We start from the raw sequence: 27420 nt of genomic DNA, 5'->3' as shown, positions 1-27420 counted from the left end.
TCTGTCAGTACATGCTGGGAGTTGTAGTTTTGAAACAGCTGGAGGTTTGCCCCCCCCCCCACCACCATGTGAACGTACAGGGTACATTCACACAGGCAGGTTTACAGTTAGTTTTCTGCTTCAAGTTTGGGCTGCGGCAAATTTTTCGCCGCAGCACAAACTCCTAGCGGTAAACTCACTGTAAACGCCCGACAGTGTGAATGTACCCTAAAAACACTACACTACACTAACACAAAATAAAGAGTAAAACACTACATATACACCCCCTTACACTGTCCCCCCAATAAAAATGAAAAACGTATCATACGGCAGTGTTTCCAAAACGGAGCCTCCAGCTGTTGCAAATAACCAACTCACAGCATTTCCGGACAGCCACTGACTGTCCAGGCATGCTGGGAGTTTAGCAACAGCTGGAGGCACTCTGTTTGGGAATTACTGGCGTAGAATACCCCTATGCAATCCCCATAAAGTCCTCAAATGGGCATTGGTGCTCTCTCACTTCAGAGCCCTGTCGTATTTCAAGGAAACAGTTTAGGGTCACATATGGGGTATTTCCGTACTCGGGAGAAATTACACTACAAATTTGGGGGGCTTTTTTTTTCTTTTACCCCTTATGAAAAGGAAAAGTTGGGGTCTACACCAGACTGTTAGTGTAATTTTTTTTTTTTAAACTAACATGCTGGTTTTGCCCCATACTTTTTATTTTGACAAGCGGTAAAAGCAAAAAAAAGACCCTCAAAATTTGTAACGCAATTTCTCCTGAGTACGGAAATACCCCAAATGTGGGCGTAAAATGTTCTGCGGACGCACAACAAGGCTCCGGAGTGAGAGCGCACTATGTACATTTGAGGCCTAAATTGGTGATTTGCACAGGGGTGGCTGATTTTACAGCGGTTCTGCCATAAACACAAAAAATAAATACCCACATGTGACCCCATTTTGGAAACTACACCCCTCACGGAATGTAACAAGGGGTATAGTGAGCATTTATGCCCCACAGGTGTTTGACAAAATAGTTGGATGGGAAAATGAGAAAAAAAAAATTTGCTAAAATGCTGGTGTTACCCTAAATTTTTCATTTTCACAAGGGAAAATAGAAAAAAAGCCCCCCAAAATTTCTTACCCCATTTCTTCTGAGTAAGAACATACCCCATATGTGGATGTAAAGTGCTCTGCGGGTGCACTACAATGCTCAGAAGAGAAGGAGCACCATTGGGATTTTGAAGAGAAAATTTGTCCCCATAGTGCCAGAACAATGGACCCCCCCATTTTGGAAACTACACCCCCCACGTAATGTAATAAGGGGTACAGTTAAAATTTTACAGGTGTCTGACAGATTTTTGGAACAGTGATCATTGAAAATGAAAAATTTTATTTTTCATTTGCACAGCCCACTGTTCCAAAGATCTGTCAAATGCCAGTGGGGTGTAAATACTCACTGCACCCCTTATTAAATTCTGTGAGGGGTGTAGTTTCCAAAATTGGGTCACATGTGGCGGGGGTCGACTGTTCTGGCACCAAGGGGGGCTTTGTAAACGCACATGGCCCCCCGACTTCCATTCCAAACAAATTTCAAAAAGCTCAATGGCGCTCCTCCTCTTCTGAGCATTGTAGTGCGCCAGCAGAGCCCTTGACGTCCACATATGGGGTATTTCCATACTCAGAAGAAATGGGGTTACAAATTTTGGTGGTTATTTTCTCCTATTAGCCCTTGTAAAAATGTAAAATTTGGGGAAAACAGCATTTTTGTGAAAAAATTATTTTTTTCATTTACACATCAAACTTTCACAAAAAGTCGTGAAATACCTGTGAGGTGTTAAGGCTCACTGTACCCCTTGTTACGTTCCTTGAGGGGTGTCGTTTCCAAAATAGTATGCCATGTGTTTTTTTTTTTGTTGCTGTTCTGGCAGCCTAGGTGCTTCCTAAATGTGACATCCCCCCCAAACACCATTTCAGCAAAATTTGCTTTCCAAAAACTAAATGTGACTCCTCCTCTTCTGAGCATTGTAGTTCGCTCGCAGAGCATTTTACGTCCTAATATGGGGTATTTATATACTCAGAAGAGATGGGGTTACAAATTTTGGGGGGGCATTTTTCCCATTACCCTTTGTAAAAAGGATAAATTTGGGGAAAAAACTGCACTTTAGTGGAAATTTTTTTTTTCCATTTACACATCCGACTTTAACGAAAAGTCGTCAAACACCTGTTGGGTGTTAAGGCTCACTGGACCCCTTGTTACGTGCCTTGAGGGGTGTAGTTTCCAAAATGGTATGCCATGTGGGGGTTTTCTGCTGTTCTGGCACCATAGGGGTTTCCTAAATGTGACATGCCCCCCCCAAAGAAATTTCGGCAAAATTCACTCTCCAAAATCCCATTGTCGCTCCTTCCCTTCTGAGCCCTCTACTGCGCCTGCCGAACACTTGACATCCACATATGAGGTATTTCCTTACTCGAGAGAAATTGGGTTACAAATTTTGGGGGTATTTTTAATCTATTACCCCTTGTAAAAATTCAAAAACTGGGTCTACAAGAACATGCAAGTGTAAAAAATGAAGATTTTGAATTTTCGCCTTCACTTTGCTGCTATTCCTGTGAAACACCTAAAGGGTTAACAAACTTTCTGAATGTCATTTTGAATACTTTGAGGGGTGCAGTTTTTATAATGGGGTCATTTGTGGGGTATTTTTTTAAATAAGAAAGCCCTTCAAATCCACTTCAAAACTGAAGTGGTCCCTGAAAAATTCAGATTTTAAAAATTTTGTGGAAAATTGGTGCTGAACTTTGAAGCCCTCTGATGTCTTCCAAAAGTAAAAACATGTCAACTTTATGATGCAAACATAAAGTAGACATATTTTATATGTGAATCAATATAAAATTTATTTGGAATATCCATTTTCCTTATAAGCAGAGAGCTTCAAAGTCAATAAAATGCGAAATTTTCAATTTTTTCATAACATGGGGTATTTATATACTCAGAAGAGATGGGGTTACAAATTTTGGGGGGGGGGGGGGGGGGGGCATTTTTCCCATTACCCTTTGTGAAAAGGATAAATTTGGGGGAAAAACTGCACTTTAGTGGAATTTTTTTTTTTTCCATTTTCACATCCAACTTTAACGAAAAGTCGTCAAACACCTGTTGGGTGTTAAGGCTCACTGGACCCCTTATTACGTGCCTTGAGGGGTGTAGTTTCCAAAATGGTATGCCATGTGGGGTTTTTCTGCTGTTCTTGCACCATAGGGGCTTCCTAAATGTGACATGCCCCCCCCCAAAAAAAAATCGGCAAAATTCACTCTCCAAAATCCCATTGTCGCTCCTTCCCTTCTGAGCCCTCTACTGCGCCTGCCGAACACTTGACATCCACATATGAGGTATTTTCTTACTCGAGAGAAATTGGGTTACAAATTTTGGTTGGATTTTTAATCTATTACCCCTTCTAAAAATTCAAAAACTGGGTCTACAAGAACATGCAAGTGTAAAAAATTAAGATTTTGAATTTTCGCCTTCACTTTGCTGCTATTCCTGTGAAACACCTAAAGGGTTAACAAACTTTCTGAATGTCATTTTGAATACTTTGAGGGGTGCAGTTTTTATAATGGGGTCATTTGTGGGGTATTTTTTAATAAGAAAGCCCTTCAAATCCACTTCAAAACTGAAGTGGTCCCTGAAAAATTCAGATTTAAAACATTTTGTGGAAAATTGGTGCTGAACTTTGAAGCCCTCTGATGTCTTCCAAAAGTAAAAACATGTCAACTTTATGATGCAAACATAAAGTAGACATATTTTATATGTGAATCAATATAAAATTTATTTGGAATATCCATTTTCCTTATAAGCAGAGAGCTTCAAAGTTAATAAAATGCGAAATTTTCAATTTTTTTATAAAATTTTGGAATTTTTCACCAAGAAATGATTCAAGTATCGACAAAATTTTACCACTAACATAAAGTAGAATATGTCACGAAAAAACAATCTCGGAATCAGAAAGAAAGGTAAAAGCATCCCAGAGTTAATAATGCTTAAGGTGACAGATTTCAGATGTTCAAAAAATGGCCGGGTCCTTAACCCCTTAAGGACCAGGCCATTTTACACCTCAGGACCAGAGCGTTTTTTGCACATCTGACCACTGTCACTTTAAACATTTATAACTCTGGAATGCTTTTAGTTATCATTCTGATTCAGAGATTGTTTTTTCGTGACATATTCTACTTTAACATAGTGGTAAAATTTTATGGTAACTTGCATCCTTTCTTGGTGAAAAATCCCAAAATTTGATGAAAAAATTGAAATTTTTTTCTTTTTCTAACTTTGAAGCGCTCTGGTTGTAAGGTGAAGGGATATTCCATATAAAAAATGTTTATTCCATTTCCAATATGTCTACTTTGTTTGCATCATAAAATTGGCGTGTGTTTACTTTTGGAAGACATCAGAGGGCTTCAAAGTTCAGCAGCAATTTTCCAACTTTTCACAAAATTTTAAAACTCACTATTTTTTCAGAGACCAGTTCAGGTTTGAAGTGGATTTGAAGGGTCTTCATATTAGAAATACCCCACAAATTACCCCATTATAAAAACTGCACCCCCCAAAGTATTCAAAATGACATTCAGTCAGCGTTTTAACCCTTTAGGTGTTTCACAGGAATAGCAGCAAAGTGAAGGAGAAAATTCACAATCTTCATTTTTTACACTCGCATGTTCTTGTAGACCCAATTTTTTAATTTTTACAAGGGGTAAAAGGAGAAAATTTTTACTTGTGTTTGTAGCCCAATTTCTCTCGAGTAAGCACATACCTCATATGTCTATGTAAAGTGTTCGGCGGGCGCAGTAGAGGGCTCAGAAGCGAAGGAGCGACGAGGGGATTTTGGAGAGTACGTTTTTCTGAAGTTTTTTGGGGGGCATGTCGCATTTAGGAAGCCCCTATTGGGCCAGAACAGCAAAAAAAAAAAAAAAACACATGGCATACCATTTTGGAAACTAGACCCCTTGAGGAACGTAACAAGGAATAAAGTGAGCCTTAATACCACACAGGGGTTTCACGACTTTTGCATATGTAAAAAAAAAAAAAAGATTTTTTTTTCACTAAAATGTGTGTTTCCCCCCAAATTTCACATTTTTGCAAGGGTTAATAGCAGAAAATACCCCCCAAAATTTGTAACCCAATCTCTTTTGAGTATGGAGGTACCCCATAAGTTGACCTGAAGTGCACTATGGGCGAACTACAATACTCAGAAGAGAAGGAGTCACATTTGGCCTTTTGAGAGCAAATTTTGCTCGGGGGGCATGTCGCATTTAGGGAGCCCCTATGGTGCCAGAACAGCAAAAAAAAAAAACACATGGCATACCATTTTGGAAACTAGACCCCTTGAGGAACGTAACAAGGAATAATATGAGCCTTAATACCCCACAGGGGTTTCCCGACTTTTGCATATGGAAAAAATTTTTTTTTTTACTAAAATGTGTGTTTCCCCCCAAATTTCACATTTTTGCAAGGGTTAATAGCAGAAAATACCCCCCAAAATTTGTAACCCTATCTCTTTTGAGTATGGAGGTACCCCATAAGTTGACCTGAAGTGCACTATGGGCGAACTACAATACTCAGAAGAGAAGGAGTCACATTTGGCTTTTTGAGAGCAAATTTTGCTCGGGGGGCATGTCGCATTTAGGGAGCCCCTATCGTGCCAGAACAGCAAAACAAAAACCACATGGCATACCATTTTGGAAACTAGACCCCTTGAGAAACGTAACAAGGAATAAAGTGAGCCTTAATACCCCACAGGGGTTTCACGACTTTTGCAAATGTAAAAAAAAATGTAAAAAAATTTCACTAAAATGTGTGCTTCCCCCCCAAATTTAAAATTTTTGCAAGGGTTAATAGCAGAAAATACCCCCCAAAATTTGTAACCCCATCTCTTCTGAGTATGAAAGTACCCCATAATTGGACGTCAAATGCACTACGGGAGCGCTACAATGCTCAGAAGAGGAATCGTCACATTTGCAAATTTTGCTGAAATGGGGGGGACATGTCGCATTTAGGAAGCCCCTATGGTGCCAGGACAGCAAAAAAATAATCACATGGCATACTATTTCGGAAACTGCACCCCTCAAGGAATATAACAAGGGGTACAGAGAGCCTTAACACCCCACAGGTGTTTGATAAATATTCATGAAGTGGGATGTGAAAATGAAAAATTTTATTTTTTTTACACTAAAATGCTGGGGTTACCCCAAATTTTTCATTTTCACAAGTGGTAAAAGGAGAAAATGTCATTGTAAATGTGTAAATACATTTCTTTGGAGTAAGTACATACCTCAAGTCTGGGCGTAAACAGCGTGCACACCGGTCTCAGAGGTGCCGGAGATCAGTCAGGGTCCTTGAGCTTTGGCTTTCTCCTATGGAGCCAGAACAGTGGCTCAAGGGGCATTACATGGGGTAAATAACTGGGGTACACTAAGTAACTAAAATGGGGTACAGTGGGACATAAAATTATAAAACAGATTATGTTCCCAAAAAATATGCCCGCCCCAAACCCTATGCTCTGAATCATCATTCTGGAATGTGATATGTGTGGCCGTCCCTAACTTGTTGCCTCAAATGCGCACCCCGCTCAGGTGGAGAGAGAGCGCTGCGCATTTGAGGCAACATAAAAGTCCCCGATGATAGTGACTCAGTGACCCATGACCCATTTTTTTTTTATAAAAAATACCCCCAGAGGTCTTATCAGTTTTTTTTTTTTTTTTTTTTTTTTTTAGATTAAATATTTTTTGGGCCAATTTTGAGGTTTTATGGGGTTAAAATTTGGAATGTACTCTGGACTTGGTACATTTGGGTCAAATTGTGGAAAATAAAAATGGAGAGAAAATTTAGAACTCCATGGAATTGTGATGCTCCCTGAAGCAATCCTTAATGCAGAGGCCCGGATTATCCTGGCAAGTGTCACATTGAGTGGTGGTGTCCTTCCGAATCCCCCTCTTGTAACACACTCTGCATCTTTTCTGGGCTCGTCCCTTCTTTCCAGTGTGGGGGACCTCACCTGGAAAGTGTTTGCCTGGGACGATCCTGGCACCTATTACTTCAGTTCCTTGGGAAGTCCGGCCTGCTCTTTCCCGGTCGCCAAAGATCAGGACCTTTAGGACTTCTTCTTTGAACTGGAGGAATGTCCCTGTGTTGCCAGCGTACTGGGACAGTACAAAAGAGTTGTACGTGGCAACCTGTACCATGTAGACCGCAACTTTCTTGTACCATACCCGTGTTTTCCGCATAGCGTTATATGGCTTGAGGACTTGATCAGAAAGATCAACTCCCCCCATATACCGATTGTAGTCCAGAATACAATTGAGCTAGAGGACCAGTGTTGTGGTACCTCGCACAGGGACAGGTGAGCTGCCATTGCCATGAATAGTGGTCAGCATAAGGACATCCCCCTCATCCTTATACCTGACCAGCAACAGGTTTTCATGGGCAAGGGCACGGGACTCACCCTTGGGAATAGGTGTCTTAACAAAATTTAGAGGGAGGCCTCTCTGGTTTTTCCGCATGGTCCCACAAGCGGACGTGGATCTGGCGGCAAGGAATGTGAAGAGAGGGATGCTGGTATAAAAGTTGTCCACGTACACGTGGTAACCCTTATCCAGCAATGGGTGCACAAGCTCCCAAACTATTTTCCCGCTAACACCCAGAGTGGGGGAACAATCTCGGGGTTCAATACGGGAATCTCGTCCCTCATACACTCTAAACTTGAGAGTGTACCCGGAGGTACTCTCACAAAGTTTATAGAGCTTCACGCCATACCGCGCCTGCTTCGAGGGAATATACTGGCGAAAGATGAGTCTCCCCTTAAAACTGATAAGAGACTCATCAACTGAGAGCTCCCTGAGGGGTACATAGGCCTCCAAAAATTTGGCCTCACTTTGTAAAGCCAGTCATAGGCGGGATCACCTCGGGGTGGACATGCCGCATTATCTGCATAATGCAGGCATTTCCAAATGGCCTCGAACCGCCTCCGTGTCATTGTGTGTGTGTGTGGGGGTTATGTACTGTGTGTGTGCTTGGCGTATACTATATATAACGGTGTGTGATTAGAAATCACACACCGTTATATGGGGGAGAAAAAATGCTGCAGCCCCCCAAAAAAAGTGTGTGTGGGGGGGGGGAGCTAATGCAGCGCCCTGGACCCCTAATAGGGCCCGGGTCACACTGAAAAACTGCAGAAGACCCTTGGGGACCTATTAGGGGGTCGGGGGGGGGGGGGGGGGGGATTTTTTTAAACTCTATTTTTTTACTATTTACCCTACCTTTCCCTGCGCTGTATGCTTTCCCTGATCTATGGGGGTCTTCTTTTCTTCTCTGGGGGCTCCAATCTCGGCAGAGGGGGGGTCCCAGTCTTCCTCCAGCAGCTCTGACCGCTGACTGAACTCAGCCAGCGGCGGGGGCTGCGGGAAGATGCTGCGGGGGCTGCGGGAAGATTAACCCCTCCCCTGCCGGCTGCCATTGGCTTGTACATCACCTTGTACATCCGGGTCAGCGGGTCGCACGTGACCCGCATCGCCGGAATAGCCGCAAATCGCATGTGTGAATTCACATGCGATTTGCGGCGATCGCCGACATGGGGGGTCAAATGACCCTCCTGGGCATTTGCACGGGATGCCTGCTGAATGATTTCAGCAGGCATCCCGGTCCGATCCCCGCACGGCGGGGACCAGAACTGCCCATGACGTAAATGTACATCCTCGGTCCTTAAGACCCAGGGTGTCGGGACGTAACGTTACGTCATGGGTCCTGTAGGAGTTAAGGTATATTTGGGCTGGGTCCTTAAGGGGTTAAAAGAAGAAAAACTTCCACAAGAGGATGTAGTTTTACATTAGAGGGGCAAAGGTTTAAAAGTAATATGAGGAAATATTACTTTACTGAGAGCATAGAGGATAATGCATGAAATAGCCTTCCTGTAGAAGTGGTAGCTACAATGGAGTTTAAGCATGCATGGAATAGGGACAAGGACTATTCCTAGTATTCAGAATATTGGGCAGGCTAATGGTCCAAATGGTTCTTGCTGTTTTATTCCAGGATATACACTGCTCAAAAAAATAAAGGGAACACTAAGATAACACATCCTAGATCTGAATGAATGAACTAATCATATGAAATACTGTTGTCTTTACATAGTTGAATGTGCTGACAACAAAATCACACAAAAATTATCAATGGAAATCAAATTTATTAACCCATGGAGGTCTGGATATGGAGTCACACTCAAAATCAAAGTGGAAAACCACGCTACAGGCTGATCCAACTTAGATGTAATGTCATTAAAACAAGTCAGAATGAGGCTCAGTAGTGTGTCTGGCCTCCACGTGCCCGTATTACCTCCCTACAACACCTGGGTATGCTCCTGGACAGTCTGTGGTGCAACGTGGCATTGGTGGGTGAAGCAAGTCCCAGATGTGCTCATTTGGATTCAGGTCTGGGGAACGGGTGGGCCAGTCCATAGCATCAATGCCTTCCTCTTGCAGAAACTGCTGACACACTCCAGCCACATGAGGTCTAGCGTTGTCTTGCATTAGGGGGAACCCAGAATTGGTCTCACAAGGGGTCTGAGGATGTCATCTCGGTACCTAATGGAAGTCAGGCTACCTCTGGCAAGCACATGGAGGGCTGTGTGATGACAACGGCATCAGCTTACATGGGTGGTGTCCCATTGGTTTATGACAGTATTGGCTTCTCGTATGAGGGGCCCAGTGGGTGACCCTACGTATTACTAGGGCACTTGATGATAATGATGTCCACCTTTTCCCCCCCTCAAGAGGTGGGGTATAATTGACCCTCCGGTGACAGTGGTTGCTTGTTATCTGCTATAGTTTTCCCAGCTCACTTCACCCCCCCCCCCCCAAAGAAATGCCACCCCACACCATTACTGACCCACCCCCAAACCAGTAATGCTGGAGGATGTTGCAGGCAGCAGAACGTTCTCCAAGGCGTCTCCAGACTCTGTCACGTCTGTCACATGCTCAGTGTGAACCTGCTTTCATGTGTGAAGAGCACAGGGCGCCAGTGGCAAATTTGCCAATTTTTTGTGTTCTCTGGCAAGTGCCAAACATCCTGCACAGTGTTGGGCTGTAAGCACAACCCCCACCTGTGGACGTAGGGCCCTCATACCACCCTCATGGAGTCTGTTTCTGACCGTTTGAGTGGACATATGCACATTTGTGGTCTGCTTGAGGTAATTTTGCAGGGCTCTGGCAGTGCTCCTCCTTGCACAAAGGCGGAGGTTGTGGTCTTGCTGCTTGGTTGTTGCCCTTCTACGGCTTCCTCCATGTCTTCTGATGTACTGGCCTTTCTCCTGGTAATGCCTCCATGCTCTGGACACTACGCTGACAAACACAGCAAACTTCTTGCCACAGCTCACATTGATGTGCCATCCTGGATGAGCTGCACTACCTGTGTGAGTTGTAGACTCCGTCTCATGCTACCACTAGAGTTAAAGCACCGCCAGCATTCAAAAGTAACCAAAACATCAGCCAGAAAGCATAGGAACTGAGAAGTGGTCTGTGGTCACCACCTGCAGAACCACTCCTTTATTGCTAATTGCCTATATTTTCCACCTGTTGTCTGTTCCACTTGCACAACAGCATGTGAAATTGATTGTCAATCAGTGTTGCTTCCTGAGTGGACAGTGTGATTTCACAGAAGTGTGATTGACTTGGAGTTACATTGTATTGTTTAACACCTAGAGGACAGAGGGTTTTCCCGTTTTTGCACTTTCATTTTTTCCTCCTTACCTTTTAAAAATCATAACTCTTTCAATTTTGCACCTAAAAATCCATATGATGGCTTGTTTTTGGCACCACCAATTCTACTTTGTAATGACATAAGTAATTTTACCCAAAAATCTACAGCGAAACGAAAAAAAAAAAAATCCATTGTGCGACAAAATTGAAGAAAAAATTCAATTTTGTAACTTATGGAGGCTTCCATTTCTACACAGTGCCCTACTTATATAGGTTTGATTTTGGCATACTTCTGGAAAAGATCATAACTACATGCAGGAAAATGTATACGTTTAAAATTGTCATATTCTGACCCCTGTAACTTTTTTTATTTTTCCGCGTACGGGGTGGTATGAGGGCTAATTTTTTTGCGCCGTGATCTGAAGTTTTTAGCGGTACCATTTATGTATTGATCGGATTTTTTGATCACTTTTTATTATTTTTTTCATGATTTAAAAAGTGACCAAAAATCTGCTCTTTTGGACTTTTGAATTTTTTGCGCGTACGCCATTGACCGTGCGGTTTAATTAACGATATACAGTGACCCCCCGACCTACGATGGCCCCGATATACGATAATTTCAACATGCAATGGCCTCTCAGAGGCCATCGCATGTTAAAGGCAGCATCAACATACGATGCTTTTGTATGTCGGGGCCATCGCATAAACAGCTATCCGGCAGCGCAGACTGCTTCAGCTGCCTGCAGATAGCCGTTTATGGTGCCCCGTGTGCTGCGGTGACTATCACTCACCTGTCCTCGGGGCTCCTGAGGTCCTTTTGGGGGATCCCCTGCATCGCCGGCGCTCTCCTTCGTTGTCATCATGTCGTCGCGCACGCCGTCCCGTCATCCAATAGGAGCGGAGTGCAAAAAAAAGTGGAAAAAAAAAGTTAACAAAGGTCATTTAACCCCTTCCCTATTAAAAGTTTGAATCATTAAAAAAAACAAAAAAATACTCTGTAATTAAAAATAAACATGTGGTATCGCCGCGTGCAAAAATGTCCGAACTATAAAAATATATCGTTAATTAAATCACACGGTCAATGGTGTGCGCGCAAAAAAAATTGCAACGTCCAAAATAGTGTATTTTTGGTCACTTTATATATCATGAAAAAATTTATAAAAAGTGATCAAAAAGTCCGATCAATACAAAAATGGTGCCGCTAAAAACTTCAGAACACGGCGCAAAAAAGGAGTCCTCATAAAAAAGTTATAGGGGTTAGAAGATGAGAATTTTTAACATATACATTTTCCTGCATGTAGTTATGATTTTTTTCCAAAGTACGACAATATCCAACCTATATAAGTAGGGTATCATTTTAACCGCATGGACCTACAGAATAAAGATAAGGTGTTATTTTTACCGAAAAATGCACTGCGTAGAAACGGAAGCCCCCAAAATTTACAAAATGAAATTTTCTCGGTCACTCTTCATTGGGGGACATCAAACTGATGGGTATATGCTCTTGCCACTAGGAGGCGCTTACACTAGGAAAAAGAAAAGGCGGCTCCTCCCTGGCAGGATATACCCGCCCTCCTGCAGTGAGGTAACCAGTTTTTTCTAGTGTCACTTAGGAGGTAGACACACAGGTCTGGAGCTCTCCAGACCTGGTCTTTTTATTATTTTCTAGTTAGGGCTGTTTAGTTAGATTTCTTTTCTCCTTTTTATTTCCCTTTTCAGGTGGGGCGACAGGAGCATGGTGCTGCCTGTTTCCCCATATGCGGCTAAGGGGCACGGGACATTGATGGATGCACTGTCAACCCCTTCCCGCCAATGGCCAGCGCCTGGAGGTTGTACCCTGGGCCTGGATCCCCCTCTGCCCCTGCTCGCACCGCTATCTGTAGCCTTGTATGACGCAGCGTGGCCATAAGCTGGCTGAAGACGCCTGAGGTGAGTATAAGAAGCTGGCGTCTGCAGGTGAGTATGTATTCCCCCCCTCTCCTCTCCTCTCCTCAAAAAAGGGGACTTGGTCCTTTATTGGGGTCTTTATATGTGGGGGCTGTGTATTTTCTGTACACTGAGGACAGCCGCTGGCAGCAGCGGCTTTCTCCAGCGGTTGTGAGGGAAATACGACTGCTCATCACCGGCCTCTCCTTCCCTAACAGCAGGGGACTTGGTCCTTTATATTGGGCCTTTATGTGTGGGGTCTTTTTCTCCGTACACTGAGGGCAGCCACCGGCCATTTGCAGCGGGTGTGGGGGGATTGTGGCTACTGAGTGCGGGGGTCAGGCGACACAGGGCTCCGCCTTCCTTCTCCCCATGCCCGCGCCTGATCTTACTGATAGCGGTGTGGGGTGAAAGAATTTTCACCTCACAGCGGCGAGCATATCCCTCGGCCGTTCTCCTTCTCTTTAGCGGAGTTTAGCGCCGTCACTTCATCGGGCGGGTCGGCGCTCTATAGCAGAGCAGCTCCGCCGACCTCCTTGAGCTGCGGCCCTGTGGGAACCCTAGCCACCCGGCCCGTTTCCCTACTTAACCCCTGAGCAGTGAGTGGTTTAGCAGGTGGTCCAAGCGCACTGCTCCGCCGTTGCTGCTTTGGGGGCGGCCACATGATGGAGTGTCTGTGAGAAGCCTACCGTCTGTCTTACACTCTTCAGTAAAAAAAAAAAAATAATAATTTTTAAACTCTATTGCCTGGGGTTCTTGCTCCCCCTGGTGGAATATCACGCGACTACAGCCTTAGTTGGCCATGTGTGAGCTACTTCTATTTTATCATGCAGCCTGGAGAGGGAGTTTGGCGCTCTCTTGTGGCCAAAAATTGGGATTGCACCTAAAATTTGCTTATGGACCTAGCCGGTCGGCGAATTTTGCAGTCCTAGAGTCTGCATTCAGGGCTGTTTTCCTTGTTTAGTCACCCTGGATGGAGACCTTATATACGCGTTTCATGAGCTCCTTATGGTATCCCTCTGGCGCCCCTGTTTCTGCATTGTTGCCACCGTCGGTGTACAAATTGCACCGCCATAGCAGGTTGTAATACCAGGGATGCGTGGTCCCTTGAAAACTATCTGAGCTATATCAAAGATGTCTGTTCCCTCATAACTTTGTAAAGGGGCGTTCCTGATGGACACTTCGGTCGCCTTGGGGTTTTTTCTTATGTCATGTCTGCCGGCCACCCATCCTGGGGTGTTCTTAGCATACTATTTGCTCCCCTCTCCACAGGCTATGCATCTAGTGCTCCGGAGCCTCTCACCCAGTGCTAGGTTCCAGGGCAATATCCTTGTGTGGACAGGGTTTACAACCTCGTATCCGCGCCAAATGGTCGCCTCGCCTGTCTCTCCTCTCCCAGCCGCCACCTTACCGGCTTGCGCCCCGGTACCTCTCTGCTGGTCCGAGGTTTCCGAAGGCAGAACCTTTCTCTACTAGGGAACCATACCAGTCAGACAGACAGTGGTCTGCATGGTTTCCTCTGCCACCTGGCATCCACCCGTCCCACTTCACTCGATCATGGTATCCGCGTTTAGAGTTCCGGTACCTCACTGATGTGCGAGGTGACTTGTCTCGTTTCTGCTCCGGACCTATACCAGTAAGCCAGATAGTGCTCTGCATGGTTTCCTCTTCCTTTTGTCACACGACTCACGTCTGTTGTGTTTGTAGCTGCTGTTCTGATACCCCACTGCTGGGTGCGGTTAGTTCACTACTGCCATGGTAGTTTACATGTGAGTCTCTCCGAGTTGACTCATGTGTCTTGTACAATGTGCTGCATACTGATTTACGGGGTTACCTGCTTGGCCAGGTATCTCTCTGCATGCCTACTACTCTGTCTAAAGGCTGGTATCTCTCTCTCCACTGTGTGTTTCAGTGTGCGGGACCCGACATGGCCACGGTCTCCTTGCCACGTGGCCAGACTGTGTCTGCTTGGTGTTCTAATCCACCTGGTCACCTTCCCCATTCTGCAGCTACGGCACCTATAGTTCGGTGTCTCTCTTTCAGGTGCGGTCCCGCGCAATGTGTGCATGTGGGTTCTGGGGACCTTTTTTTTTCCTTCTTTTGCGGCAACAGTAGCATCGCTCTGTTTTCCTTTCTTAGGTTGCACTGTTGGTCTGCTGGGGCATTTCTCCCTTTCTGCTGCTCCCTTGGAGGTCTGTGTTTTCTCAGTGTCTGCAGTCTTGGTACGCCACTGTTTTTCGTGGGGTCTCCAGGTCTGTGTTCCTACATATGCTGGGACCGCTTTGTAGGAGTAGTGCTCTCCTTCCTTTGGCTTGGTGGGGACGCCCAAAGTTTTTCTGGTGATTCGTTCCAGCGGTTCCGAGGCGGGTGTTCACCCCTGCTGACATGGGGCCTGCGGGGGCGCCTGTCAGTTCAGCCCCTCCATGTTCTTCCGGGTGTTCCTTCCGGGGTCCCTGTTCGGAGTGACTCAGGTGCCTACTGGTCACTGTCTGGAATGGCTCACAGCACGTCTTGTATTTGTTGCCCAGCTTCAGTGGGCGAGGTTCTGATCCCTCTTGGGTCGCAAGGTGGCTCCTCCGTCCGACCACCCTTGTTTTTCCCTCCTTTGAGGGGACTATTTTATTTTTTATTATTATTTATTTTTTTTTTTTTACATTCCACAGTGTTTTCCTACCTAGGCTTGTGTGCTTCTGTCCACTTCACAGCCTAGTGCTCTCCCTCGTAGGGGCGTATCCTTCTTTCTTTTTGGTCTGTGTCGGTCGTACTGCATTGACACCACAGTCCTATACCCAGACCCTGGGAGTCCCAGCTAGGTCCTCATTGGTTCTCCCTCCATTCCCGTTCTGTCGGGACGTTCTTAAGGCTGCTCTGGTCTCCCGGACGATTGTGATCTATCACTGTTGGTCCCCTTGTTTGGGACTCTGTCCTTCGATGCTGCGGTGTGCCTTCTTTGCAGGCGGCTTTCCGATTCCTTGAGCCTTGGCGATGGTCCAGGTCTTGGACATTTGTAGCGGCCCGGCCCCCGACTCCTCCGCGAGCCGTTCGTCGGGGTGGTATTCTGTTCTGCGCTCCTTCACTTCCTTCAGGCAGTTTTTTCGCCAGGAGAGTTTTTTTGCGAACATCTGTTCTCCTTTTCCTGTGTTTTCTTGTCTCTCGGGTGCCTTGGGTCTCTACAGAGGGCGGATTTTCACTTTGCGTCCGGGTCCATCTCCTTGGACGGGAGATCTTCCGGGGTTCATTTTCTGGGCCTGGGGTGTCTCCGACCTGGGGGCTCGTCCGCTGGATTGCGGACATGTGAGTTCAGTCGGGGGCTGTCTCCTTTTTGCTGGTGGTTGTTTTTCCCACCCTAGGGGACTGCTTTGATATGTCCCATCAGTTCGGTGTCCCCCAATGAAGAGCGACCGAGAAAAGGAGATTTTTTTTGTACTCACCGTGAAATCTCTTTCTTGTAGCCTTCAGTGGGGGACACCGCACCCACCCATTTCTTCTTCGTTCTGTTTGTTGGGTTCTCCGGGATTCCTTTCTATGGTCCCTCAGACGTAATTTCTCGTTGGTTTCTCCTATTGCTTTGTGACAAAACTGGTTACCTCACTGCAGTGGATTTTTGGGAAAAATGACTAATGTCACTGCAAAGTAGAATTGGTGGCGCAAAAAATAAGCCATAATATGGAATTTTATGTGCAAAATTGAAAGCGTTATGATTTTTAGAAGGTGATGAGGAAAAAATGTAAATGAAAAAACGGAAAAACCCTGCGTCCTTAAGGGGTTAAGGATGGAGGGTGTACCTATACACACTCTGTATTTACGATCACCGCCACTCGTCGGGCAGTGATTGGAACAGGATGACTGCTGATATCTATCAGCAGCCATCCCGGCACATCATCCCGGCACATAACAACAAACGCTGTAATTTGCCGGTTAATTCGGACTGCAGAATAAAGTTTTTTTCTGGGCTAATCAGGTCTCTGGTGACCCAATTGCCTGGAAAATAAGGGTGATTGGTGCTGTCTCAGACAGCACCAATCACCCTTAAGGATAGGAGTGAGTTGACAGGGGTTCCACCTCCTCCCATCCCCTGCCATTGGTTGTTCAGGACCACCCATAGAATCACGGGCAGAGAGGCGGAAAGGTGGCAGGCAGTTTACGCGAGCGGCTGCAGGAACGTGAGGAGGCGGCAGGGAAATTATAAAGGCTATCTGGCCTCTGGAGGACCACAGTTTAGAGACCACTGTGCAGTGCTCTCTAAGCTGTGGCCTTCCAGATCTGGCAAAACTACAACTCCCAGCATGCCCAGACAGCCGTTTGCTGTCTAGGCATGCTGGGACTTGTAGTTTTGTAAGATCTGGAGGACTACAGTTTGGAGATCTCTGTGCAGTGGTCTCCAGACTGTGGCCCTCGAGATCTTCCAAAACTGCCAACTCCCAGCATGCACTGACAGACCAGGCTTGCTGAGAGGTTTTTTGCAACAGCAGGAGGTTTGCCAGTTGGGAGCTACACCAGCATGTTAGTGTAAGAAAACATATTTTTTTTACACTAACACGCTGGTATTGCCCCATACTTTTCATTTTCACAAGAGGTAAAAGCCCCAAAATGTGTAACACAATTTCTCGTGGGTACAGAAATACCCCACGTGTAGACGTGAAGTGCTCTGCGGGCCCACAACAGAGCTCAGGAGTGAGAGCGTACCATGTACATTTGATGCCTAAATTGGGGATTTGCACAGTGGTGGCTGATAGTTACAGCAGTTCTGACATAAACGCAAAAAAAAAAACCCACCCACATGTGACCCCATTTTGCAAACTACACCCATCACAGAATGTAATAAGGGGTGCAGTAAGCCTTAACGCCCCACATGTGTTTCAAAAATTTTCATTAAAGTGGGACCTAAAAAATGAAAAATTTGACTTTTCTCAGTTGCTTCATTTGGGAACACAGGAGACCATGGGTATATGCTGCTGACACTAGGCAAAAAAGGGCTGCTCCTCCCAGCAGGATATTCCTGCCCACAGAGCTAACCAGTTTTAGCTTAGTGTCAGTAGGAGGCAGACACAGGTCTGGAGCTCTCCAGACCTCATCTTTTTATTTTTTTATTGTTTTCTAGTTAGGGCCTGTATTTAGGTTTTTCTCTCCTTTTTTCTTTTATTGTTTTTAGGTGTGGGTTCAGGAGCATGGCGCTACCTGTTCCCCCATATGCGGCTAAGGGGCACGGGGCATAGAGTATGCTCAGTTAACCCCTTCCCGCCAGCGGCCAGCACCTTTGGTTCCACCTTGGGTCCAGGTCCCCCTAAGATCCCTGCTCGTCTCGCTGCCTCAGCCTGACATAACACAGGTGACAAATAGCTGGCTGAAGACATCCTAGGCGAGTATTTTGGGACAGGATGAGAATAAATCCTCCCCTCTTTTCCCGGGGCTTTGATACCTGGGGCGGGCTCTGGGTTCTTCAGTTTCCACAGCAGTTCCTTAGCCGCCATTACACATGGCTGTGCTGGGCCAGACCCCTCATGGCCTCCAGCACTATTCTGGCGGTCAGCTTCCCCTACCCCTCTTCGTGCCACGCATGTCTGCCCCACATGTTTTGAGGCCAAGCACAGTACCCTGGCCGCGTTTTCTTTTCTACTCGCTGGAGACTCGATACCTGCTGCCCCAGTGTCAGTCTTCAGGGGCAGGGTGTCTCCCGTCCCACGAGGCCGACCGCTTCCCCGAAGAGTCCTGGCCGAGTTCTTTATTCTGCCGACCGATTCTCCGGTTCCACGCGGTCAACTGCGTCCCCAGGGGGGGGGTGCAAACAGCCCGCTTGCCGGTCTTATGTTGCGGTCAGGCGCAGTATCCTGGCCGCATACTGTTAACTGCTGACTGGATTCCCTCTGCAACTGCCCTAGTCTTAATCTTCTTGGGGCAGTAGGTCTCCGGTCCCCCCCGGCCTGGTGCTTCCCCGGCGTAATCGGCCATGTCGTTTAGACAGACCCCCTGCCCTGTTCCTGCAATGGCCACCAATCATGCGTTCATGCGGCCGGGTGACAGAGGGGGCGGCCGCATCATACTGCCAGTCCCCTGACCCGGTCTCTATCTCATCCCCTTTCAGACACTCCCTCCTTCTCTGCAGTCCACTTCAATTTTTTCAGGTGTTCTGTGCCCTCCAGTGGCTGCATTAGGTAAAGCTCTGCTCCCATTTTGTGCTTGGCTCCCCTCTGGTGGCCAAAAGTTGTCACTACAACCTTAGTGTATTTTTATGTTTTTTCCTCCTGCCTGAAGGTCAGTTGGCAGTGTGTTTTTTCCCCCCTGTAGTATCAAGCCTAGTATCTGTTCTGATCAGTTTCTCATCTCTATCAGTTTCTCATGTTATGTCACCTATTGGGGACCATATTTTAACCCCTTAGCAATCACGGATTTAAATATACGTCCTGGTGCGGAGGTAGTTAGTGCACCAGGACGTACATTTACGTCCTGTGTATGACCGCCAGCATCGGATCGGTGTTCGCGTCATACACTGCAGGTCCCAGCTGCTCTCAGCAGTCGGGGGCCTGCCGGTAATGGCGGACATCCACGATTGCGCGGATGTCCGCCATTAACCCTTCAGATGCCGTGTTCAATATAGATCACTGCATCTGCGGCAATGCGCATGTTTAAAATAGATGATCGGATCGCCCGCAGCACTGCCACATGGATACGATCATCTGTAATGGCGGCCGGAGGTCCTCACCTGCCTCCAACAGTCTCCTCAGGTCTGGTGCTCTGGTCTGAGATCGAGCAGACCAGAGCAGAAGATAGTCGATAATACTGATCAGTGCTATGCCCTACGCATAACACTGAACAGTATTAGCAATCAACTGATTGCTATTGATAGTCCACTATGGGAACATAAAAAGTATAACAATAAAGTTGACCCTGACGACCTCAAGGTGCTTCTCCTATCCTTCCTTCGTCTAGGAGAACCCCCTTGAGAATACTAGCCCACTTCCTCCTAATGGCAGCGAGGACGGTGATTCCCCAACGTTGGAGGGACACTTCCCCACCAACTGCTTCGGAGTGGTATAAGGAAGTCCTTTTTCTCTGTCGTATGGAGGAACTGATGGCTGACTCGACGGGTCGACAGGAGAGATACGTGCTGATATGGCGACCCTGGTTAGCCTTTCTGAAATCCCCGCTATATAGGGTAGATTAACTTTTGATGTACCTGGGACCACCCCTTCTCTGGTCTAGTAGGTAGCTAAGCGTCCGGTGGAAGTGTTTCTGTGCTGGGATCCGTGGATGCTTCTCGGTTGGAGGAGGACTGAGGGTGGTTGGGCCCTGCGTGGTAAGTGACTGTTCTTCTGTCCCTTCCCCTGCTGCCCTTGATTCCCACCCTTCCCTTTCTTCCTGCTATAATTGCCCTATTTGGGTGTTTCTCTTGGCCCCCCTTTGCTTTCCGTGCTTCCTCTACATACTGTTCTCTTCCTCTCTTTATCTCTCCCCCCTCCCTCTGCTTCATCCCTTTTTCCCCTCCTTCCTGTTCCCACCCTACTCCTCCTCCTCTCCATCAGGCTACCCTGTCACGCCGCCTCCCATAGGCTTGCATTGAGGGGGCCGAGCGTGACGTCCCACGGGGGCAGAGCCATGACGTCACTATGCTCCGTCCGTGTGATTGCCAGTAATCAGACCCGGAGCGAGCATGCTCCAGGGGCTGATTCTAACGGGGTGTGGCGTGGAAGATCACAGGGGTCCCCAGTGGCGGGACCCCCGCGATCAGGCATCTTATCCCCTATCCTTTGGATAGGGGATAAGATGTCTTGGCGCCGGAGTACCCCTTTAATCGTATTGACCCGCAGAATAAAGAACACATGTCATTTTTCTGTAACGTGTACAGTGTGAAAATAAAACACTCCATAATGTGCAAAATTGTGGTTTTCATGAAAATTTCCTCCCTAAAAAAATAATTTGGGTTCGCCATACATTTTTTGGTAAAATGAGAGGGTTCACTACAAAGTACAATAAGTCACGCAAAAAACAAGCCCTTATATGGGTCTGTAGATGGAAATATAAAAGAGTTAAGTTTTAGCAGGCGAGGAGGAAAAAACGAAAACGCAAAAATAAAATTGGCCACGTCCTTAAGGGGTTAAACGGATTTTGGAGAAGGGGTTGTGAATTCAAAGCTTGTTTTCTGTTGCCCGATGCGTGTATCCAATCCGGTAGTCTCTGCAGGTTCAGTGCACCCCACGAATAGGAATGCTTGGCCTTTGATCCAAATATTGCAGCACATGCCCTCCCCCCTTTTCCCTTTTGCACTGTACCATTATGCTTGCATATCCCATGGACCTAGAGTCCGCACAAGGTGCTCCTGGCCCCTGTTTCTGAGTGTCCTTTTTCCGGCCTTTTTTGTTGCCGCCTTTCCCTTGCACCCCATTGATCTTTTTTAATGCGGTATAGGGTTTTACTGCTGGTTTAGGCTTGGGGGCATTAAGCCTGGCCGTGGTCTGCCTGTTCCCTTTACCACTGGGCACCTTTACAGAGTCCACCGGGTCTAAGGCTGCAGTTCTGGTACCAAACTCTCTGTTCTAAGTGTCCGCATGGGTGCCCTTGTGGGGGCAATGGACTCTATGCAGCCTCCTTGTGGGTGGTTCACTGTACGTGGCCCTCTCCGACAGCCATGGTGGGCGTGCGATATGCTGCAGCTGCTCTTTCAGTACACCATTGTGTGTGAGAGTTAACCGATAAACGATGGACCCTCTACACAATCCATAGAGGTTGGGACGTCTGCTGCAGCTGCTATTCCAGTACACCATTAGGAGTGAGAGTTGACCGATGTACAATGGACCCTCTACACCATCCATGAGGTTGGGACGTCCGCCGCAGCTGCTATTCCAGTTCTCCATTGCGAGTGAGAGTTCCCTGATGTACAGTGGACCCTCTCTACCATCCATAGAGGTTGCAACGTCTTCTGCATCCGTGGTACCCAGTTATAGGTCAGAGTTGACTGCTTTAATGATGTGATGTCTGCCGCATCCACAGCTGCAGTCTTTGATGCACCACGGAATGTGGGTTTCATAGGGAAGGGTGTCCCTGCATGCTCACAGGTCTCCCCAGCATCCATGGGAGTGCACTTTCTGCCACCTCTGCAGCTGAATTCCTGTCCTCCACTACCAGTGGGAGACTACAAACCATTTGCGTCCCTGCAGGTGCAATAGACCTTATACGACAACGGTATCCGCTTACATGGGTGGTGTCCCTTTGGTTTACGGCATTATCGGCTTCTCGTATGAGGGGCCTAGTGGGTGACCCTACGTATTACTAGGTCACTTGATAATAATGGTGTCCACCTTTTCCCCCCCTCAAGAGGTAGGGTATCATTGACCCTCCGGTTACAGTGGTTGCGTGTTATATGCTATAGCTTACCCAGCTCACTTCACCCCTAAACGAGTGGTTTGGTGGCAGGGAGCCTGCTTTTGCCAGTACAGCCATTTCTTTAACTCATGGAGTATTAGTGGTCTGGTTGTTCAATTCCCTTTTATGGGATGCCTATCTTAGCTCATGCCGCCATGAATTGACCCCCCCCCCCCCCTGGAGATGGGGCGGAGTTTTCCTAGGTTTCCGCTATTTCACGGGCAGTCTTTGCATTTCTCTTATTCTAAACGTAGTGTTGTCAATCTTCTATACTCCCTCCAGTGGCCTGTTCAGCCATCTCGCTGACCCCTTCTTCTTCCGGCTTTGGGGTAGCTCAGTGGGGTGCCTACTTTCGGGTATTTAGCCCTTGCGCTTCCCTTTCTTTAAAGGGGGTCGTGTGGCCCTTGTATCCGGCCCTTGGTTCCTGCTTTTGCAGCCATTGTCCTTTGGTTTTTCAGTATCTGGGGAGGGGTCTTCCTCCGTTCCTACCCTTCTTTCAACTCTTCATTCTCCCCCTTTTTGGTGGAGTTCTGATGGATTTGGCCTAGTTGCAGCTATTGCTGTTTTCTCCCCCTCTTCCTCTCGGTGGGGTACTGTCGATTCTGGTCAGGTCTGTACCCTGGCTTCTCCAGCCCCTCGTACTGCCCTCTCTCCCTGCCGGGGATGGTCTTATTTGGGAGCCATCCTGGCGGTCCTTGTGTTTCCTTCTGGGCGAGCTGCCTCTCTGTTGATCTCTCTTCTTATTCTCCAGCGATCTTTCTGCTTGGAATGTCTCTCGGCCTTCCTCGTTATGGCCCTTCTGTTCGGGCTGCTTTGGGCTCTCCGAGATTACACGACAGTCTTGGCTGTGGCAGGTCACTCCTCCTTTTTTGGAAGTCTGTAAATTATACCGGGCTTGACAGTCTGGGCGGGCTCACTCCAGCACCCTGGACAGGTCTTCTGTTATCTTGCCTTGTCACTTCGGCTTGTTGACATCTTGCTGGGTCTCCTCTGTCTTCCTCTTGGGAATGGTCGTTCTGGGATGTTACTCTCTCTGTCTGCAATTATGTTCTGGCCTCCTAGTATCTTGTGTCTGCAAGGGCTGGGCAGCATGGTGAACTTAGCGGTAGTGGTGCCTTTTTTTTTTTCTTCTCTTGGCTGCTCCCCCCCCCAGGGTATGTCGCTTTTTCCCTGGCAGCCCCAGTTTCGGCTCCTTCCCTTTGGTATTCTGCCTTTTCAGACCATCCTGGCCTTGGGCTCTCTTCCAGGTGGCCTTTCCATGTCTCATTCTCCAGTGTGGTTTTACTGATTCTTCCACCGTTCCGCAGGTTCAAGTCTCTGACCTTTTGGCAAGGTTCTGGTCTCTTCTGTGTTCTCCAATGAAGCGACCGAGAAAATATTTTTTTTTGTACTCACCAAAAAATCTTGAATTTTCTCCACCATTTTGCTGCTATTATTATGAAACACCTAAAGGGAAAATAAAGTTTCTGAATGTAATTTTTGAATACTTTGAGGGGTGCAGTTTTCATAATGGGGTCCATTTCTGGGGATTTCTAACATAAAAACCCTCAAATTCACTTAAACTGAACTGGTTCCTGAAAAATTCAGGTTTTGAAATGTCTTCAAAAAGTAAAGATATGTTAACTTTATGAGGCCAACAGAAAGTTGACATACTGTATATTTGAATCAATATATAATTTTTTTGGCAAGTCCATTTTCCTTTTAAGCAGAGAGTTTCAAAGTTAGAAAAATGCTAAATTTTATAAATTTTTTCGGAAATTTTTGCATTTTTCACCAATGATGCAAGTATCAATGAAAATTTACCACTAACATTAAGTAGATTATATCACGAAAAAATCTCTGAATCAAATTAGTAAATAAGTAAAAGCATCCCAGAGTTATTAACGCATAAAGTGACAAAGGTCAGATTTGAAAACCATGCTTTTGTCCTAAGGGTCAAAATGGGCTTCGTCCTCGTGGGGTTAAATTACATTAAATAACTTAATCATCAAACAAAAAAACAGTAAAACAAAGTAATTAGAACATTTCTTAAATGGATTAGACGGTAACTGTTGATTCAAGTGGGACAAGTTGTATTGAAGGAAAATTCTCTTATTTCATGTTTGTTTTTATTTTTTTCAGATTCGGCATCTAAAGAATCAAAAAGTACTGAGCTTATCAGCTGTCGCAGTGGACATGTCTTTACATGGAAAGCTATGCTGTCTACAGGTTAGAGATTGATTAAAATTTCTGTACACTGTTAACTGGGGGAGAGTGAGAATCGGTGCTTGTGGTTGGGGTTTACAGAACTAAATACTAACAGAACTATTAAAGGGTTTATTTCAAGATTAAAACGGATCACCTATGAGCAGGTCCTAGCCCTGTACTTGGCTATCTCCATTAATGACAAATTAATTATTGGTGTGCGTTCTTGATTACAGATTTATTCGTACAGAGGACGAGGCCCCCCCATTATAGTGGTCCTGTAAATTGGTGTTACATGGTATTCATGGGATAACCCTTTATCCACTACATCTTCCGATCAAACAGCTCTATAGTTCAATTTCTCTGACAACAAAATAACCTCTTCTGTGATCATAAGCAATACTTCTATCCCCTAGACATACTTGTAATTGTTGCTAAGACAAAAAAAAAGTATGCAGAGGGGTTTTAACAAACCCAAACCTGTCAATCAATGCCCTCGCCTTCTGGAGTTAGGCACCACTTTAACCCCTTAGCGCAAAATGGACGTTTATTAACGTCCATATGCGCGTCCCCAGATATAATGCGCGCTCAGGAGGTGAGCGCGCAACATACCCGGTGGGTCCTGGTTGCCATAAGCAACCAGGACCCACACTAATGCCGGACATTGCCGATCAGGCTGATGTCCGGCATTAACTCTCAAAGTTGATCGCCGGGTCTAAAAGTGAAGGTAAAAGCATCCCGGCTCAGTCGGGCTGATCAGGACCATTGCGAAAAAATTGCGATGTCCGATCAGCTAGGATGCAGCAGGAGGGTGGCTTACCTGCCTCCTGCGCGTCCGATCGTCGATTGATTGCTCCAAGCCTGAAATCCAGGCTTGAGCAATCAACTGCCGATAACACTGATCAGTGCAAAGCTATGGCTTTGCAGTGATCTGAGTAAAAGATCAGTGTGTGCAGTGTTATAGCCCCCTATGGGAGCTATAACACTGCAAAAAAAAAAAAAAAATAAGTTTATAAAGATCGTTTAACCCTTTCCCTAATGAAGGTTTGAATCACACCCCTGTGTAAATAAAAATACATATGTGGTATCGCCGCGTGCATAAATGTCCCAACTATAAAAATATATTGTTAATTAAACCGCACGGTCAATGGCGTACGTGCAAAAAATAGGGTATTTTTGGTCACTTTTTACACCATAAAAAAATTAGTAAAAAGTGATCAAAAAGTCCGATCAAAACAAAATGGTACCGCTAAAAATTTCAGATCACGGCGCAAAAAATTAGCCCTCATACCGCCCCGTACGTGGAAAAATAAAAAAGTTATAGGGGTCAGAAGAGGACAATTTTAAACGTATACATTTTCCTGCATGTTGTTATGATTTTTTCAGAAGTAATACAAAATCAAACCTATATAAGTAGGGTATCATTTTAACCGTGTGGACCTACAGAATAAAGATAAGGTGTCATTTTTACCGAAAAATGTACCGCGTAGAAACGGAAGCCCCCCAAAATTTACAAAATGACGTTTTTTTCTTCCATTTTGTTGCACAATGATTTTTTTTTCCCCATTTCGCTGTAGATTTTTGGGTAAAATGACTGATGTCATTGCAAAGTATGGATTTTTAGGTGCGAAATTGAAAGTGTTATTATTTTTAGAAGGTGATGAGGAAAAAACGAAAATGTAAAAACTCAAAAACCCTCCGTCCTTAAGGAGTTAATGTACATCAGATAGTTAAGGAAGCTGCAGTACAATTGTAGAACCACACTCCATGATGTGGAGCATAATGCTGAGATACTAGGACCAGGCCAAAGAATAGACCACTTGCACACTTTCAAAGCGCAGCTCAATAAGAGGGTGATCCACAGTATAAGGCACAATTTTTTTATTGAAGCTTTCCCAGCACATTCAGAAACTCAGTGAGGTAAGCTGATACCAGGAGACAGTATCTCCTTTAAAGATATGGGGGGAGATTTATCAAAACCTGTCCAGAGGAAAAGTTGCTGATTTGCCCATAGCAACCAATCAGATCGCTTCCTTCATTTTTCAGAGGCCTTTTCAAGAATTAAAGAAGTGATCTGATTGGTTGCTATGGGCAAATCATCAACTTTTCCTATAGACAGGTTTTGATAAATCTCCCCCATGGTCCTTTATTCATAAAATATATGGGTGATGCTTTCATTAAGTCTTAAGCGGGTATCACACTAAGCTAAGGCATGCCAGCAACTTTTATCATAGCAAGCAAGTAAGTTACATCGTAACTGATAACTTGGATAAGGCTGGGTTCACACCGCATTTTTGCAATACAGTTTTTTTTCAGGTTTTTGATGAAAAACCGGATCCCTCAAAACCTGACTAAACTGTATCAAAACGTGTGTACAAAGTTTTATCTGTATACGGTTGAAAACCGTATACGGTTTGAAAAGTGATGTCCGGTTGCATCCGTTTTTTAGGAGAAAAAAAGTATATGTTTTGAACTTTTCACTCCATTATGAATAAAGTTTCGCTTGTTTGATTGAAATTCCAAGAAAAAAAACTGTGCAAAGTCAAAAACCGTATGGTAAAAACTGGATGGAACTGTACGCACATACAGTTCTGTACAGTTCCCATTGACTCCCATGTTAAAAAAAAACAACATATACGGGTCAATACGGTTTTTCACCTGGACCAAAAACCTTGGTAGGCCACGGTTTTCTGTCCAGAAAAAAAAAAGTAAAAAACCGTGTGGCGTGAAAAACGGAGACAACCGTATGCAATATGGTGCATACGGTTTTGAATGTTAAGTCTATGGCCACGGTTTGCTGTACGGTTGCATACGGTTTAAAAAAAAAATAAAAATTATCCAAAAACTGTATAGAAAATCGTGGTGTGAACCCACCCTAATGCTGTCAGCTCATTGGTCAAAAACGTTATTTTCTGCTAGCAACACAGTACAAGCTTCAGTAAGGTTGCTATCTAGTTTTAGTTTAACTTTGTGTACATGATGCATCTTGTGATTAAAACAGAAACAAATATAATACAATTTTTATAACATACTCCTCAATTTTTAAAACATACTCCTACAGTAAATTAACCCCAACGTGATCAGCTGACCCTGAGTAATAGGTCAGATATGAGGCAGATTCATAGCTGCTGCCCTAAACAAACTAATAAGGCAGACAAAACAACATCTTTCAGATGTTCAATCTGCAATGCTTTTGAGTCCACTGAATATAGCGCATATGGTCGGAATAGTTAC

The 27420-nt window shown here is 45.5% G+C and overlaps 1 protein-coding gene across 5 annotated transcripts in view; it reads left to right on the top strand.

The window, feature by feature from the left end:
• LOC130267269 (piRNA biogenesis protein EXD1-like) overlaps positions 1-27420 on the top strand; it is a 199274-nt gene that overhangs the window by 103404 nt on the left and 68450 nt on the right. For all 5 annotated transcript variants that reach the window (XM_056516730.1, XM_056516728.1, XM_056516727.1 and 2 more), the window contains one exon: positions 24124-24210. In XM_056516730.1, the coding sequence (XP_056372705.1) occupies positions 24124-24210 (87 nt within the window). The remainder of the gene's footprint in view (positions 1-24123; positions 24211-27420) is intronic.

This window comes from Hyla sarda, chromosome 4 (assembly GCF_029499605.1).
Source record: "Hyla sarda isolate aHylSar1 chromosome 4, aHylSar1.hap1, whole genome shotgun sequence".
Lineage (NCBI taxonomy): Eukaryota > Metazoa > Chordata > Amphibia > Anura > Hylidae > Hyla > Hyla sarda.
This window is presented reverse-complemented; position numbering and strand designations above follow the sequence as displayed.